Raw genomic sequence first — 16814 nt, 5'->3', positions numbered from 1 at the left:
CTCCCTGTGTCTGCACTCCACGTCCCAAGAGCTGGAGTTACAGACATGAGTGCTGGGGACATGGTGTGGACTTGGATGACTGAGCCATTCCCCAGCAGAGTGGCTACTTCTCATCTTCTTAGACTGTTTAGTGATTTAAAGTAAAGCAGTTCCTGTGCACTAGAAAGTTGAAAAAGCTTTTCATGAAAAAGCTAGAGGTTTCTTCAAATAATTACAGGATATTTTTCTTGGACTCCTACTGGAACAGTTTCTGTAGTTTTTTAATGCACTACTCTGAGAAACGAAACACTCCTTTAAGTAACTTTGTTAATTGCTTTTTTTTTTAATGGTCCTGTTTAAAAGCCAGATAGACACTTTTGCAAATCTCAAGAAATTGCAGGTCTTTAAGGGCATGCTTGTCTTTTCCATTAGCTCTTTTCTCTCGTTTCCTTTCCTTCTGTCTTTCCTCTTATTTTGTCTCCTGTCTCTACTTTTAGCTAAAATCACTGAAGCGTATTCTCTCTGTATTCTGACGGAGAGTGCTAACAAGAGAAACAGTAAGCTAGTCCACTGGATGAACCCATTGACTCCAGAGCCAGCACCCAGCTTTCATACGCAGTGTCACCGACCGTGTGCTGACCTGTCTGTGTGGTTTGGCCAGGCAGTTCTATTTTCATTTCACTAATAAGGGGGCAGAAATTTAGGTATTGAGTCCTGTCCATAGCTGCCTAGCAAACTACCTAAGTTCTTGCCTCCTGGTGATTTCTAACAATTTCCTCATGACACTACTTCACAAAGAGTCATAGTACTGAAAACATTGAAGTTTACAGTGTACTTTTTAAATGTTGCCTTCTAACTTTGCTGCACTAGTCTTTCTCAATTTAAAGATGACCCATTATTTTGTAGGTGCCATTGTTATAGAGCGACCAAATGTAAAATGGAGTGATGTTGCTGGTCTTGAAGGAGCCAAAGAAGCACTTAAAGAGGCTGTGATTCTGCCTATTAAATTTCCTCATCTATTTACAGGTGAAATGGCTTCTAACAGTTTTATTTCAAACATATTAGTGATTAAGGTAGAGCATTGTGAATTCATGTCTTCAATATGTGAATTATCTTGAATTGACATTTAGATGTAGTAAACTATTTTTACAAAGGTGTTCCTTTCTGTGTCTATATTTCAGGTATATACATTGCAGAATAATCTGATTGTCAGTGGGGCTTATGACAAATCATTGGAATACTACAAACTCAATACAATATAGTATATATAGCCATATTAATAAATGTAGATCTACATGATAGTTTACTGAAAGCTGTCCACATCTATTATAAGGATCAGAAAGCAAGTTATAAAAACATAGGCTGTGATTCCATATTAAGTAAATGTGTTGGCTTTAAAATACTAGTAAGTGCTAGGGAATATATATATATCTTCTGAGTTTTATCTGAATTTGTACAGTAGTCACCTGTTAGTTTTTTTTTAAATGAAGACTTAAGAGTTATGTAACTGCTGGGATGGTGCACATCCGCTAGGAACAGAGAGCACTTCTTACGCTGTGAAGAGGGCTTTGCTGACCACAGCACCTGGAGCTAGCCCAAGCAGCTCTAGTTCCAGCGTAAGTGATCTTTGCTGTGCAGGACGGTTTTACATTGTTCTTTTTGTGACTAATGGTCGTGTCTGTGATGTGACTATGCCCACAGTCTAACACACAGAGGTTTTTCACTTTGAAAACAAGCTGCTTTGTGTAGAAAACACATTGTGATGTTGGCTGTAAACTGAGCAGGTTCAAACAGTGATGTCACAGAAAGGAGATAGATTAAAGAATCTGTGGGCTGCATCTCACTTCCTTAATTCGAGGGCATTGCTTACAGCCCAATCTCAAGGGTATAAAACAGATACTATAAAAGTTAGCATTGTAGTGCTGTGAAGGTTCAGAAATCTGGTTGAACTCTGGGTGTGACATACAGTTCATACACAGAGATGTTGCCTGTATTTGAACTTGAAGTTTTCTCATTTACTTTTACTTGATTATAATTATTTTTTAAACTACTTATTGTTTACCATGAGTGAAAAAAAATAGCATCTATTTAACATACATTTAAAAGGTAATCACTTAAATAAAAAGTATACACTACCTAATACCATTTCCTATCCTTCCAGTGTTCTGTGTACCAAGTGCCCCACTCAGGGCACCGCTGCCCTATAGGTGTGTGCGTTTAAAAGTGTAAAGCAGAATTCAAGGGAAAGGCAAGCCTTTCATAATCAAGATGGTATTATTTAGTTTCTGCATCAGTCATTTATGGATGGTTCTGCTACAGAGAGGAGGTTCCCCTCTGCAGCTTGTATGTGGATTCTTTTAAAATTCATGTTATATCCCCACTGAATGCCAGCTGGTGAATTTCACCACCAATACGTTGTTCATGTAGGTGACCTCTGATGTACTTTCCCATTTTCATGGTTCCAAACGATATTATCTTCAGTATGTGGACAGCGAGAGACAGACAAGCAAGCTTCATGATGTAACAAATGTCGTCTTCGTTCTAGTGACTCTAATGTATTTATCGATTCACCTCATAAAATTCGACTTTCCAAATAGTTAAAATTGTGTTTTTCTCAGGGCTATTATGTTGCCATGCCTGAGTGTTCCTTTCATAAAGCGCTATTAAAGAATGACATTATAATTAAAAAAAAAATTCATGTTATATAATTCTATGTAGCCCGCTATATTTTAGAAAATACTGTAATTTCTGATTAGCCAAATTAAAGCACAGTAAATTAATCCCCCTACTCCTACTCCTTGTTTCATTTAAGCAGAAGTAGGATCTACAATGATACCTTCTTATATCATTGCCCAATTATTGAAGCCGCTGATTGTCACAGTAGCCTATGTTTCTGGTAAATCAGGAATTCCTTAGAACTCATAAGTCCTCCAGACTGAGTGTAGCATATTGTCATCTTCCATAGGTGACGGATATTTAGAAGCCAGGCTTTACAGCTGCCCCTGCTCTGTGGTTGTGATTCTCCTGCATTAGTCTAGTGTTGAACAGGACCTTTAACTGAACTTTCTGTGCCCGGGGAGCAGAGATCCTTTTCTCTATCTGTATCATGCATAGTGGATTTCATACTTCGGTTGAACAGATGAATGAGGAAGTAAATGAACTTCCTATTCGGAGGTCAGTGTTTTTGTAAATATGTTTTTGATTGATATCTTTATAAAAGACAGGTCATATGCACTCAAGACATACCTTAGACTGATCAGGTTTAAACTGCCTTCTTAATCTTACTGATAGCTTCAAGTGAAAACCTTTTATAATATTCTTCAGTGTGAACAATGTCTGCAGTAACTGAAATGAATAGTCTTGAAATTCTCATGTTATTTTTCTAATACAACATATAGGAAAGAGGACTCCGTGGAGAGGAATCCTATTATTTGGACCACCAGGAACAGGGAAATCCTATTTAGCCAAAGCTGTTGCAACGGAAGCAAACAACTCAACATTTTTCTCAATATCTTCCTCTGACCTTGTTTCTAAGTGGCTAGGGGAAAGTGAAAAGTAAGTGGTACATTGAAAGTTTTTACTTTGGTTTCTGGTGTCAGTCACTCTGTCAGTCTGCATTAGTAGGTTCCATATACCACTGCTAAATACTTAGGGAAGGAGTATATTGTAGGTGTTCATTTCTCTGTCAAGCTCAGTACCTAGCTGGGAATTTATTTTGTAGGAAAAGAGCTAGCGTGTATGTGTATGTACTTGTAAATGGGTGTGCATGCACGTGTGCGTATGTCTGTGTATATATAATTCAGTGAATTATCTAGTGTCTGGTTGTAATTTGTTTTTTACCCCTGTAATGTGATTAGGCCTTTAGTTAGTCTTTGTGGTTCTTATAATATTGGTATATTGCCTTGTTGTGGTCCTTTTGTATTCTATAGAAACCACAAGCTTTATTTACTCTTATTTTTAGACTGGTTAAGAACTTATTCCAGCTTGCCAGAGAGAATAAGCCTTCCATTATCTTCATTGATGAGATTGATTCTCTGTGTGGTTCGAGGAGTGAAAATGAAAGTGAAGCTGCACGGAGAATTAAGACCGAATTCCTGGTTCAAATGCAAGGTAGTATTGCTGGTTTTTAAGGTAGCTTCTGATTCTTGCTTAACCACTAGCAGAAATGAATTTAAGCAGAATTTCTCTAAAATACTGTTATTGCCCTTCTTATTTTTGTTTTGAGACAGGCTCTCAGTATGTATCCCTGGCTGGCCTTTTAACTCCTGACATAGACCAAACTAGCCTTATAGATACCCATGCTTGGCTCTGCCTCCCAGGCACTGAGAGTAAAGCTGTGCACCACCACTCCCTGCATGAATGTATCACTTTTGTAATTATCTTGCAGGATTCACAGTTTTATTAGTAAAGAGATTATATCTCTACTCATGTACCAGGAGCTTTATGAAAGAATATTTTGAAAAGAATATTAATAGTATTTGCCCATAATCTAGGAGATGTGCTTTTTTGGACAGTATGGTTGGTACGTGAGTGGTGTGGTTCTTGATTAGTTGTAGTGTTTGTAAAGATGAAGATGAAGTACTTTAGTATTACATAAAGCACTGGATTTCTTAATGGAATATAAATATGTCACGGAAAGTAGATTAAAAACATTTGATTGTGTGCATGCTTGTACACAATGGAATTTTTAGATGCATTTACATAACAATGGCTATAACTTAAGCAAACTAAGTCTCAGGAAGACTATCATATTTTCTCATGTATGTAGTTACTAGATTTTATGAGAAATGTAAACCTATATGTATATGCTGTGAAAGTAGAAGAAACTGCCTCAGGGAACAAAGGGAACTAATGGGAAGGGGAGAGATGGAACATTGGGAGAGTATACTCCAAATTCCTCCCATATGTCTATGAAAATGTCCTTATATAGCAATATTATGTGTAGTGAGTATACACCAGAGACTTTTAAAACAGAAAGCATCAAATGATTATTTAAAATGTTACCTATTTTCATGCAGGAGTTGGTGTGGACAATGATGGCATTTTAGTTCTGGGAGCTACAAACATACCCTGGGTTCTGGATTCTGCAATTAGGCGGAGGTATGATGATAGAATAAAGATCTTATTTCTAACCATTGATGTAACACTAAGTGATAATATCACTTTCCTTTATAGGAATTTATTCTAATAACTTTTAAAAAATATTTTACTTTTGAATCCTTTTTATTAGTTAATCCTAGCCCTCTTTCTCCCCTTGTGTTGGGGATGAGGAATGGCCTTGACTTATTTTTTTGCTGGCTATAATGAAGAAGCACTCTGTACACTGGAGTCTTCCTCTTTGGAAAGTACATTGCTTGGTGTCTATGCTAAACTTTAGTTTTGATTAAATTTTGGAGGAATGATGCTTCAAAATTGACAAAAACAATTCTGTATCTCAGTGAAAATTTTTCATATAAAGTTCTGCAAAATGATTTTCTTTTCTTTTTCCAAACAAAGTATTTTTATTGATTATTTGAGAACTTCACATAATGTACCCCAATCACACTCACTTCCCAGTTCTTATTTTTTTATTTTTATTTTTTTGGTTTTTCAAGACAGGGTTTTGCTGTAGTTTTAGAGCCTGTCCTGGAGCTAGCTCTTGTAGACCAGGCTGGCCTTGAACTCACAGAGATCCGCCTGCCTTTGCTCCCTGAGTGCTGGGATTAAAGGCGTGCGCCACCACCACCCTGCTCCTTATCCCTATTTATAAGAGTACTCTTCTATGGAATCTTGTCTAGGCTGTTACTTTTGGGGGTGGGGCTTTTCATAGAAGCCTTCTATATCTAATTTCCTTAACAGTGAGTCTGCAGTCATCGATATCACTGCAAAAGGTGCTCCTTTGCCCTTTACAGTAAGCGAGAGCAGGAATCAGAAAGCATGTTGATATCTGTGGTCCATGTTACCACCTAAGGCCATGTTGATGTCTGTGGTCTGTACTGCCTTCTGAAGCCATGTTGAAGTCCATGGGCTGGCCTGCCACTGAGACCATATTGGTGTCCATAGGAAAATGATTTGTTACTGTTACTCATTATTCTGTAGATAAGGCTAGCCTCCACTCACAGCAGCCCTCCTACTTGAGCCTTGTAGGTGCTAAGTTCACAGGCATGAGCTACCATGCTTGGCTAGGAAGACAGTGGTCAGTGGAAAACAAACAAGATTTGTCTGTTACTGGGTGAAGTGGCAGTCATCTGCAATCCTAGCACTTAGAAGAAGGCAGGAGAACTAAGAAGGTTATGTTCAGCTATGTAGCAAGTTTCAGGCCCGTTTAGACTATATAAACCCTGTTAAAAACATCAACAAAAGATTTTCTGTCATTTTAAGGTGAAATTGAAACCAGCTCTAGAAACAGTATATAGAGTTTTCACAGCTCTGTAGCTCCCTGTAGCATTCCTTAATTGGTGATAAAAAGAAGAGCACATGCGTGTGTGCTACTGTATCACCTTCATGTGCTGATTTAACAGCATACTAAATTAGCATCCGGTACCACCAGAGGACCTGTGTTAGGCAGGTTTAGAAAGTGGCCTGATTCCAAAAACAAGCCTATGTCAAGGTAAGAGAAACTTTTTTTAAAACATTGCCACAGTGAGTCTGCAAAAAATTGTCCCTCCTTGCTTCCTCTCTGCTTCCAAATGCCTGAATTTTATGAAGACAAGTGTCTTAGTTAGACTTTTTGTTGGTGTGAAGAGACATCATGACTACAGCAACTCTTTATTTTATACATTTTTATTGATATTTATTGAGCTCTACATTTTTCTCTGCTCCCCTCCCTGCCTCTCTCCTCCCCTTCAATCCTCCCTAAAGATCCCCATGCTCCCAATTTATTCAGGAGATTTTGTCTTTTTCTACTTCCCACGTAGATTAGATCTATGTAAGTCTCTCTTAGTGTCCGCATTGTTGTCTAAGTTCTCTGGGATTGTGGTTTGTAGGCTGGCTTTCTTTGCTTTATGTTTAAAAACCACTTATGAGTGAGTGCATGTGATAATTGTCTTTTTGTGTCTGGGTTATCTCACTCAAAATTATGTTTTCTAGCTCCATCCATTTTCCTGCAAAATTCAAGATGTTGTTTTTTTTTTTTTTTTTCTGCTGTGTAGTACTCCATTGTGTAAATGTACCACATTTTCCTTGTCCATTCTTTGATCGAGGGGCATTTATGTTGTTTCCAGGTTCTGGCTATGACAAACAATGCTGCTATGAACATAGTTGAGCATATGTCCTTGTGGCACGATTGAGCATCCTTTGGATATATACCCAAAAGTGGTATTACTGGGTCTTGAGGAAGGTTGTTTCCTAATTTTCTGAGAAATCACCACACTGACATCCAAAGGGGTTGTACCAGCTTGCATTCCCACCAGCAATGCAGAAAAGTGTTCCCTTTTCCCCACAACCTCTCCAGCATAAGTTGTCATCAGTGTTTTTGATCTTGGCCATTCTTACAGGTGGAATCTCAGAGTTGTTTTGATTTGCATTTCTCTGATGACTAAGAATTTGAACATTTGCTTAAGTGTCTTTCAGCCATTTTAGATTCCTCTGTTGAGAGTTCTCTGATTAGGTCTGTACTCCATTTTTTTATTGGATTATGTGATCTTTTGGTGTCAAATTTCTTGAGTTCTTTGTAAATTTTGGAGATCAGACCTCTGTCTGATGTGGGGTTAGTGAAGATCTTTTCTCATTCTGTAGGCTGTCTTTTTGTCTTGTTGACTGTGTCCTTTGCTTTACAGAAGCTTTCGGTTTCAGGAGGTCCCATTTATTAATTGTTTCTCTCAGTTATTGTGCTGCTGGGGTTATATTTAGGAAGTGGTTCCCAGTGCCAATGTGTTCAAGTGTACTTCCCACTTTCTCTTCATTGAGGTTCTGTGTGGCTGGCTTTATGTTGAGGTCTTTGATTCATTTGGACTTGAGTTTTGTGCATGGTGATAGATATGGATCTATTTTCATTCTTCTACATGTTGATATCCAGTTATGACAGCACCACTTGTTAAATATGCTTTCTTTTTCCCATTTGATATTTTTTGCTTCTCTGTCAAAGATCAGGTGTTCGAAGATGTCTGGATCCGGGTCTTCTGTTTGGTTCCACTGGTCCTCCTGTCCTTATGCCATACAGCAACTCTTTAAGGGAAATATTTATTGAGGGAGCTCACTTACAGTTCAGAGGTTCAGTCCATTGTTATCATGGAGGGACATGGCAGTATGCGGACAGACATGGTGCTAGAGAAATAGCTGAGAGTCCTACAACTTGTAGGCCACATGAAGTGTGGTCTGTGACACTGGGCAGTATCTTTTTTTTTTTTTTTTTTTTGGTTTTTCGAGACAAGGTTTCTCTGTAGCTCTGGTGCCTGTCCCGGAACTAGCTCTTGTAGAACAAGCTGGCCTCGAACTCCCAGAGATCCGCCTGCCTCTGCCTCCCGAGTGCTGGGATTAAAAGCGTGTGCCACCACCGCCCGGCCTGGGCAGTATCTTGAGCATATGTGAAACTTCAAAGCCTGCCTCCACAGTGACACACTTCCTCCAACGAGGCTATACCTAATAATGCCACTCCCTTTGGGGACCATATTCTTTCAAGCCACCACAAGTAAAATTATTGACAAACTACTTATAATGTATAGTACAGGATTATTCAGAATGAATTCATAGTGAAAAGAACATTTTGTGTAATGTTTATGTAATTACATTTATGTAATGTAATGTTTAGCCTTAAGATTTTAAGTAGTTTTGCTATTTTGAACTTAGAGAATTATGGTAATCCTTTTTTATATTATGAATCATCACTCTTCATCACAAGTTCAGAGTACAGATCTGTAAGACCTGCCTTTATGCCATAAATTCCATATGCAAACATTATGGTAATCCTTATTTTATACTATGAATGATTAGTCTGTTCATCACAAGTTAAGAGTATAGATCTGCTTTTATGCCATAAATCCCAGGTGCAAACTCAGCCAGAAATGATCCAAAAGTTGTGTGTGAAAGATTAAACCAGTCAAAACTTGTTTCCTGATTATTTTGCTTCTAATTTTAGTTTTTGGTATATCATAGTCTCCCCTGAAATGTATATAAATATGTGTATATATGTATTTGCACTTAAATACATGGATATTTCATCCAAGCACTAGGCCAAGCTCTTGGAGTCGAGTTGAAGAGAAGGAGGAGGGATTATATGAGCAAAGAGAGATCAAAATCGTGATGGGGAAACCCACCACAGAGACAGCTGACCTGAGCTTGTGGGAGCTCACAGACTCTGAACTAACCTAGGCCCTCTGCATCTGAGTGACAGTTTTGTAGGTTGGTCTTTTGTGGGGCCCCACAGTGGGACCAGGACCTGTCCCTGATGCATGAGCTGGCTCTTTGGAACCTATTCCCTGTGGTGGTATGCCTTGGCCAGCCTTGATACAAGGGAGAGGAACTTGGTCCTGCCTCAACTTGATCTGCCAGGCATTGTGGACTCCCATGGGAGGCCTTACTCCTTCTGAATGGAGACAAAGGAAGAATGGATGGGAGGGTACAAGGGAGGTGGGGGGAGGGGAGGGGACAGTGAAGAGAGAGGAGAAACTGGCTGGTATGTAAAAATAAATAATTAATTTTGGAAAACTTATGGGTGTTTAACTCTGGTGTGGTTTACCCTAACTTGGTACAATTGAGAATATCTAACTAAATGCCTGTGGTTTTTCTAAATATGCAAATTTTACATTGAAATTAAGCATATATATTTAATGTCACTTGTATAATTTCTTTTAAGATTTGAGAAACGTATTTATATTCCTTTGCCTGAAGCACATGCCCGTGCAGCCATGTTTAAATTGCACTTGGGCAGCACTCAGAACAGCCTCACAGAAGCAGACTTCCAAGAACTTGGGAGGAAGACGGATGGCTATTCAGGAGCAGATATAAGTATAATTGTTCGGGATGCTCTTATGCAGCCTGTTAGAAAAGTTCAGTCAGCCACTCACTTCAAAAAGGTGAGCGACTTCGGTCTACCCTATCATGTGCTTTGAAAGTAAAGCTCCCAAAGGAGTTGGAATGTCTTCAGTGTTGTATGATAATGTAATAAGTAGGTTTATGTAATACATATATTTCTGATGCATTGAAAATAATTCCTCGCTCGGTGTGGCAGCGTATACACCTTTAATCCCAGCACTTGGGAGGCAGACAGAGATGTGTGGGTTCAAGGCCAGCCTGGTCTACAAAGTAAGTTCCAGGACAACCAGGGCTACATACAGAAACCCTGTTTCAAAAGACCGGGGGTGGGGGGGTGGGGGGGGTGGGGGTGGGGATTTCTCTAGTGAATATTATTCATGGTCCTAAAGTACTGTGTTTTTGTATAGAGTGATTTGAGGCATTTCTAGGTCTTTCAGATGGTTTAGAATCTGCTTTTGTGGTAGCCAGAGCAATCTGGAGGAGAATCTGGTATATTTGCACCATACCAGATTGTAAACAGATAAAAACAAACAAAAACTCTTGATCTCATGCAGCTGGGAAGGAAAGATAGGCATAAATACAAATAAACTACGTGTGAGTGTGTTCACAGCAAGCTGAAAAGATGTACTTTACACACCTACACCAGTCCTGAAATAAAGTTAATAATCATCATGAAATAAATTAGATACAAATGTTTTGCCATCTGAATATTTTTATGTAACTTTGCTGCAAAGGTACTTTTTCTAGAAATTGCTAAAACCTTGTTTTAATTGTGCTATGTTTCATGAAATGACATAGAGATTATTAAGCACTTTATTTTTGTCCTAGTTGACTTTCTGTTGATGTGATAAAACTGTAACTAAAAGCATTCTGGGTTGGGAAGGGTGTATTCCTTATGGTTCTGAGTGTAGTCCCTGGTGAGAAGTCAGAGCAGGAACCTGAAGAGAGAAATTGATACAGAGGTCATGGAAGAGTGTTGCTTCCTGGCACTCCGTTCTTACATATTCCAGGACCACCTGCCCAGAGGTGATACAATCCACTAGGTTCTCCCACACAAATCATTAATCAAGAAAATGATTGATATACTTCCTATAAGCCTGTCTGATAAAAGTTTTTTCTCAATTCTTCCCAAATGATTCTACCTTGGGTCAAGTTGACAAAAAAAAAAAAACTACCCAGTGTAGCTCTTACATGTTGTCTTACTTTGTATTGCTGTGAACAGACGCCATGTCCAAGACCAAAGCAGTTTATAGCAGAAAGCGTTTATTTAGCAGAGGGCTTGCTCACAGTTTCAGAGGGTGAGTCCATGGCCATCTTGGCAGGGAGCATGGCAGCAGGCAGGCCGCATGATGCTGGGGCAGTAGCTGAGAGCTTAACATTTTAACTGCAAATTGTAAGCAGAGAGAGACAAACTGGGCTTGTCATGTGGTTTTGAAATCTCAAAGCCCACCCGCAGTGACACCTCCTCAATAAGGCATATCCCCTAATCCTTTCTAAACTGTCTACCGTCTGGGAACCACATACTGAAATGCATAACACTGCGGGACAGTCCCATTGAAACCACCACACATGAAGTCTCTTTTTTTTTTTTAAGTTTTTGTTAAAAGACATAGATACTGAATAGTTTTAAGGTTAAATAGTCCTGCAAAATGTCGCAAGTTTTTCAGCCATGGAAAAGAACAATTTAGGGAAATTTTGTAATATGTTTGTTTTGATCTGTAAGGTGACTACTATATAATAAGCATTAGATGAAAAGAAGAAAGGGTAGCCAAAAGTAACCGCTTCTCTTTCAGAACTTCTTTTTAATCCCAATAATTGCATAAATTATTGTATAAAATATCAAGCTATAGAAATGCATCGAGAAAAATTGTAAGTCAATCAAAATCTAAAAAATTTTAAATCAACTTAATGATAACATCTTTTCCATATATAGTCTATTTTTCCTGAAGAAAACATTTTTTTTATTCTTTTTTACTTAAAATTTCCAACTGCTCCCCGTTTCCCATTTCCCTCCCCCTCCTCCCACATATTGCCCCCTCCCCCCGCTCCCCTCCCCCTATCCCCACTCCACTTCTCCTCCCCCTAGTCCACTCCCCCTCCCTCTCGATACTGAAGAGCAGTCCAAATTCCCTGCTCTACAGGAAGACCAAGGTCCTCCCACTTCTATCTAGGTGCAGGAAGGTGAGCATCCAAACAGGCTACGCTCCCACAAAGCCAGTTCATGTATTAGGATCGAAACCTAGTGCCATTGTCCTTGGCTTCTCATCAGCCTTCATTGTCCGCCTTGTTCAGAGAGTCCAGTTTCAACCCATGCTTATTCAGTCCCAGTCCAGCTGGCCTTGGTGAAGAAAACATTTTAATACAACATAAAAATTAATGTATTTTTAGCTTTTCTGATAATGACCAAACTCTTTTTTTTTTTTTTTGAAAGTAAACATATTTTTTTTTATTCTTTTTTAATTAAAATTTCCAACTGCTCCCCGTTTCCCATTTCCCTCCCCTCCTCCCACACATTGCCCCCTCCCCCCACTCCCCTCCCCCATCCCCACTCCTCTTCTCCTCCCCCCAGTCCATCCCCCTCCCTCTCGATACTGAAGAGCAGTCCAAATTCCCTGCCCTACAGGAAGACCAAGGTCCTCCCACTTCCATCCAGGCCCAGGAAGGTGAGCATCAAAACAGGCTAAGCTCCCACAAAGCCAGTTCATGTATTAGGATCGAAACCTAGTGCCATTGTCCTTGGCTTCTCATCAGCCTTCATTGTCCACCATGTTCAGGGAGTCCAGTTTCAACCCATGCTTATTCAGTCCCAGTCCAACTGATCTATTGGGAGCTCTTCAAGGCCAGCTGGACTGGGACTGAATGACCAAACTCTTAATTCTTATTTCATTTATTCAGATAAATTCAAGTTACTGTGATTACAGGTTCGTGGACCCTCAAGAGCTGATCCTAACTGCATTGTAAATGACCTGCTGACCCCCTGCTCTCCAGGAGACCCCGGGGCTGTGGAGATGACATGGATGGATGTCCCTGGAGATAAACTCTTAGAGCCAGTTGTTTCCATGGTAGGAACATTTTAAATCTTTATACACTAATTTATCAACGAATAGTTTATTTCTGTAACACCAGCTAAAGATTTTTTTTCAGGTTCATGTATGTAATACTTGAGGAATTATTGTGCTTAGATATAAAAGTAATAAAGTTTTGAGACTTGTGTTAATTGAACACAATTATATTTTGAAAGCAAAATTATCTGAGTTTATAAGTCATCCACAAAATTCTCATATATATTGAGTAAAATACTATTAGAACTTAAATAAAATTTGAGTTTTGCCCCTGAATCTTACATGTTTAAAAATACCCAAAAATATCAACTCTTGTATGATACTATTCATAAATAGTATTGTTTTTTTTTTACTTCTTAAAGCTGCATAGACAGTTTAAATAACGCAGCTCTTAAATTTTTCTGCAGAAATCATTTAACCTTTTTCTCAAATACTATACAAGACTTTTAAAAGACTTTTGGTTTTATGTATGTTTATACTGTAGGAATAAAAGTAACTCACCAAATTTCTTTTTTAAGATATATCTTTAGATTACTGGGGCGCTGGAAAAGTCTGTTTGGTTGCTGCCAGTTTTAAACTTCTGCTTAAGCTGCCAGTTCAGAGTGTTGGTGGTAGGTTTCCCAGGAGCATTTAGAGAGGAAGCTCTGCATGGCTCCCTAGACAGACACCAGGCATAGTGTTTCATTGCTGCTCATCTGATTATTCAGAAATCTCTTTTGTTGCAGTCCTTGATACATTAGATTTTCTTTAAGTTTTTGTGTTATGTCCTGCTTTGAAGAATTCACAATAACTTAGAGTGTTTCCTTATTTCATTTGTCATACAATTTTACAGGAACTATTTATTTTTAATTACTTTCTGATATTAGCATATTTTCAGTTTCACTATTAGTTTTAACTTAAAAAATTTTCATTACTCTAAAGCATTGCTTCATTTAAGTAAAACCAAGTGACTTACATAATACAGAAATGCGTTTTTGTAGTAAAAAGGAGTATGGTTAAGTAAGTACAATTCAAAAGGAATATCGTGATGTTACTACAAATGCAGATTTCAGTTTTCATTAGAAGGATTAAAATAAGGTAGAGGATTTTCTGTTATTGAAAAGCTAATAGACTTTCAGAATGTGCTGCTTCAGTTACAAATTTCCACAGAGATCATAATAAATTATTGAATTTTTGTACAATTACCATTTCCCTTCTGAGCTGCACTTGATGGAAACAACCTCTTGTTGAAGGACTGAGATCATAGCTGGGCTGTGAAGGTGTTAGTCCCCAGGCTGCTAGGACTGTGCTTGCAGTGGGTAATGAGCGTAAGGAAGGCCACGGGAAGAGTAAGGAAGGGATTTGTTTGCTCTTAGGAATTTGACGCTGCAGACTTTCCTATTCAACTGTAAATTAGTAATTAATAACTAACAACACAGTCCATTATTAATGCTCTCCTTTTCTCTTAACAGTGGGACATGCTGCGGTCTCTGTCCAGCACGAAACCTACCGTCAATGAGCATGACTTGTTGAAATTAAAAAAGTTTACAGAGGATTTCGGTCAGGAAGGCTAGTGCAAGGCAGCAACAGCATGTTTACTCTACACTTCCTCTTTTCTAGGTATTTTGCCTTTCTTGGATGACATTCAGATTTTCCAGTAAAACTTTCACACAGGAAAACATACATCTCCCTTCAGTGTTTCTTTAGGCTTGGGTTGTACTTTTTCCCACACTACCTGTTAAATTCTCCAGTTAACAAAAATTGTAAGGAAGCGAGCAATGGCATGAAAAACAGCAGAGAACTAAACAGTGAGGAGAGCCTCGAACTTGGCTTGATGGGCGGCATTTAGGATTTTTAAGAGCACTCTTTCAAAGAGCAGTGTCTTTCCTTCCTTCCTTCGTTTCTTCCTTTTATTTCCTTAAGGAAATTGAAATAGGGCTAATGCTAATAATTATCTTGAAAAAATCTTTAAGCATTCTTATCAATGTAAAGTTATTACTTTATTAAAAATTAAAAACGGTAGAATCTTTTCTCTCAGGGATGGGCGGTAAAGCACAGAGCACTGTGATGAATTTGGGGGTTTGTGCCACAGCCAGTGCTCCTGTTGATGTTGTAATGGGTTGAGTCTTCCTGTGTAGATAAAGTGATTCCTCTCCAGGCTACAGGCTTTTCACTGTGCACTCAGAGACTTTCTAAGCTAGTCATCACCTTCACCTTGGAGCAGAAAGTTGTCTACTTCAATGTCTTTTTGTAGCTAAGATTGACCAAAAGAGGTGGCAAAGAAGTATACTTTTTTTTGGAATTGTTATGAAATATTGTAATGGGAACCTTTAATAATAAGAAAATGGCTTCCCTTTGGACTTTAGGATGTTTCCTGTGTATAACGTGTGTGTGTGTACATATATATATATATATGTAATTTTTTAATATAGGAAAGCAAGAATCTTGTCTTTTACTTTTAAGTTCAGGGAGCAGTTTGTCCTAGCAACACAAACATTATCAGTGTGGTATTTCATGAAACTTTAGTGATAAACTGATGTCTCATTAAACATAGCATCATGTTATCTTAATGTCTTCAAATAAATGATCTGAGTGTATGTGTCACACACTTGTCTACCAACTCTGAGTTGTGCCTTGGACATTTGCATTGACTACATGCAAACAATTACTAGGTTATCTAGAATTGCTATGCAGTTCTACCTTGCAAGTGCTACACAGTAATTGCATTTTAAAGAATATTTGCACATTTTACATGCTATTCTATATGATTGCCTTTAGGTTTTCTGTACAGATTTTTTTTTTTTTTGTTGATATTTGATGAAAATCCTAGGCCTGAGATACTCTGTTCTTATGTGAAGTAAATTGCTATAACTTACCTTTGGCTGTCTGTGTATTCTTTATTTTGGGGGCCTTCTACGTAGGAGACAATGTCTAAATTGGTTAAAAGAATAAATTTATTAAAATAAACACATAGATATCTTTTTGGATAAAAATTTATAATCACTACTGAGTATATGGAAGAATCAAGAGTGGACATGCGTACTTACAATCTCATGAGTTCAAAGCCAGCCTGGGCTGCACAGCAAGACCTTGTCTTTAAAAGAAAATTAAAATATGCTCTTCAACAACTACTGTATGAGAGCTACAATATATTTTGGCAGAACAACACAGAATTCTTTCCAAATGAATTGGTTTCTGTTGTATCTTAGTAGTGTGTTGCTATGAAGAGACACTGACTACGGCAACTCTTATAAAGGAAAACATTTAGTTGGGACTTGCTTGCAGTTTCAAAAGTTCAGGCCATTGTCATGGTGGGGAGCATGGCTGCTTGTTGGTCGATGTGATAGAGAAGTAGCTGAAAGGTCTACATCAGAATCTACACAGCAGGAAAAGAGAAAGCCACTGGGCATAGCTTAGGGTTTTGAGAACATGAAAGCCCACTCTCAGTGATACACTTCCGCCAGCAAAGCCACACCAACTAATCCTTCTCAAGTAGTGTTACAGCCTGATGACTAAGCATTCAAATGTGAGCATTTAGGGGCCATTCTTAATTCAAATCACCACATGTAGTTTGTGGGTAAATAATCTATAAATTGTCATGGTCAGTCTCTGAGTCAAATTATTTAAACACTCGAAAGTAAGAAATTTTTTGTGGATCCAAAGTTCAAATTTAAATTCTCTACAAATTCGAATATATCACAAGGTGTTATATACAGTAGTGTTGCTAAGCAGACACTTTAACTGCACTTTACTTTTTATAAGCATATCACTGTGCAGCTCTGGCTGACTTGAAACTCACTCTGTAGACCATGCTGGCCTCAAACTCAGACATTCACCTTCTTC

At 38.4% G+C, this 16814-nt stretch overlaps 1 protein-coding gene across 1 annotated transcript in view; it reads left to right on the top strand.

Annotated features, from left to right (window-relative positions):
• The window catches only part of Vps4b (vacuolar protein sorting 4 homolog B), a 33136-nt gene extending 17296 nt beyond the window's left edge, over positions 1-15840 (top strand). Inside the window, exons 5-11 of the mRNA XM_057770505.1 lie at positions 886-1005; positions 3378-3534; positions 3941-4089; positions 4998-5079; positions 9752-9971; positions 12852-12992; positions 14444-15840. Coding sequence (XP_057626488.1) covers positions 886-1005; positions 3378-3534; positions 3941-4089; positions 4998-5079; positions 9752-9971; positions 12852-12992; positions 14444-14545 — 971 coding nt within the window. The 3' untranslated portion in view covers positions 14546-15840. The remainder of the gene's footprint in view (positions 1-885; positions 1006-3377; positions 3535-3940; positions 4090-4997; positions 5080-9751; positions 9972-12851; positions 12993-14443) is intronic.
• The last annotated feature ends 974 nt before the right edge of the window (positions 15841-16814 follow it).

Source organism: Chionomys nivalis, chromosome 5, assembly GCF_950005125.1.
Source record: "Chionomys nivalis chromosome 5, mChiNiv1.1, whole genome shotgun sequence".
Lineage (NCBI taxonomy): Eukaryota > Metazoa > Chordata > Mammalia > Rodentia > Cricetidae > Chionomys > Chionomys nivalis.
Note: the sequence above shows the minus strand (reverse complement) of the source record. Positions and strands in the feature narration are given on the sequence as shown.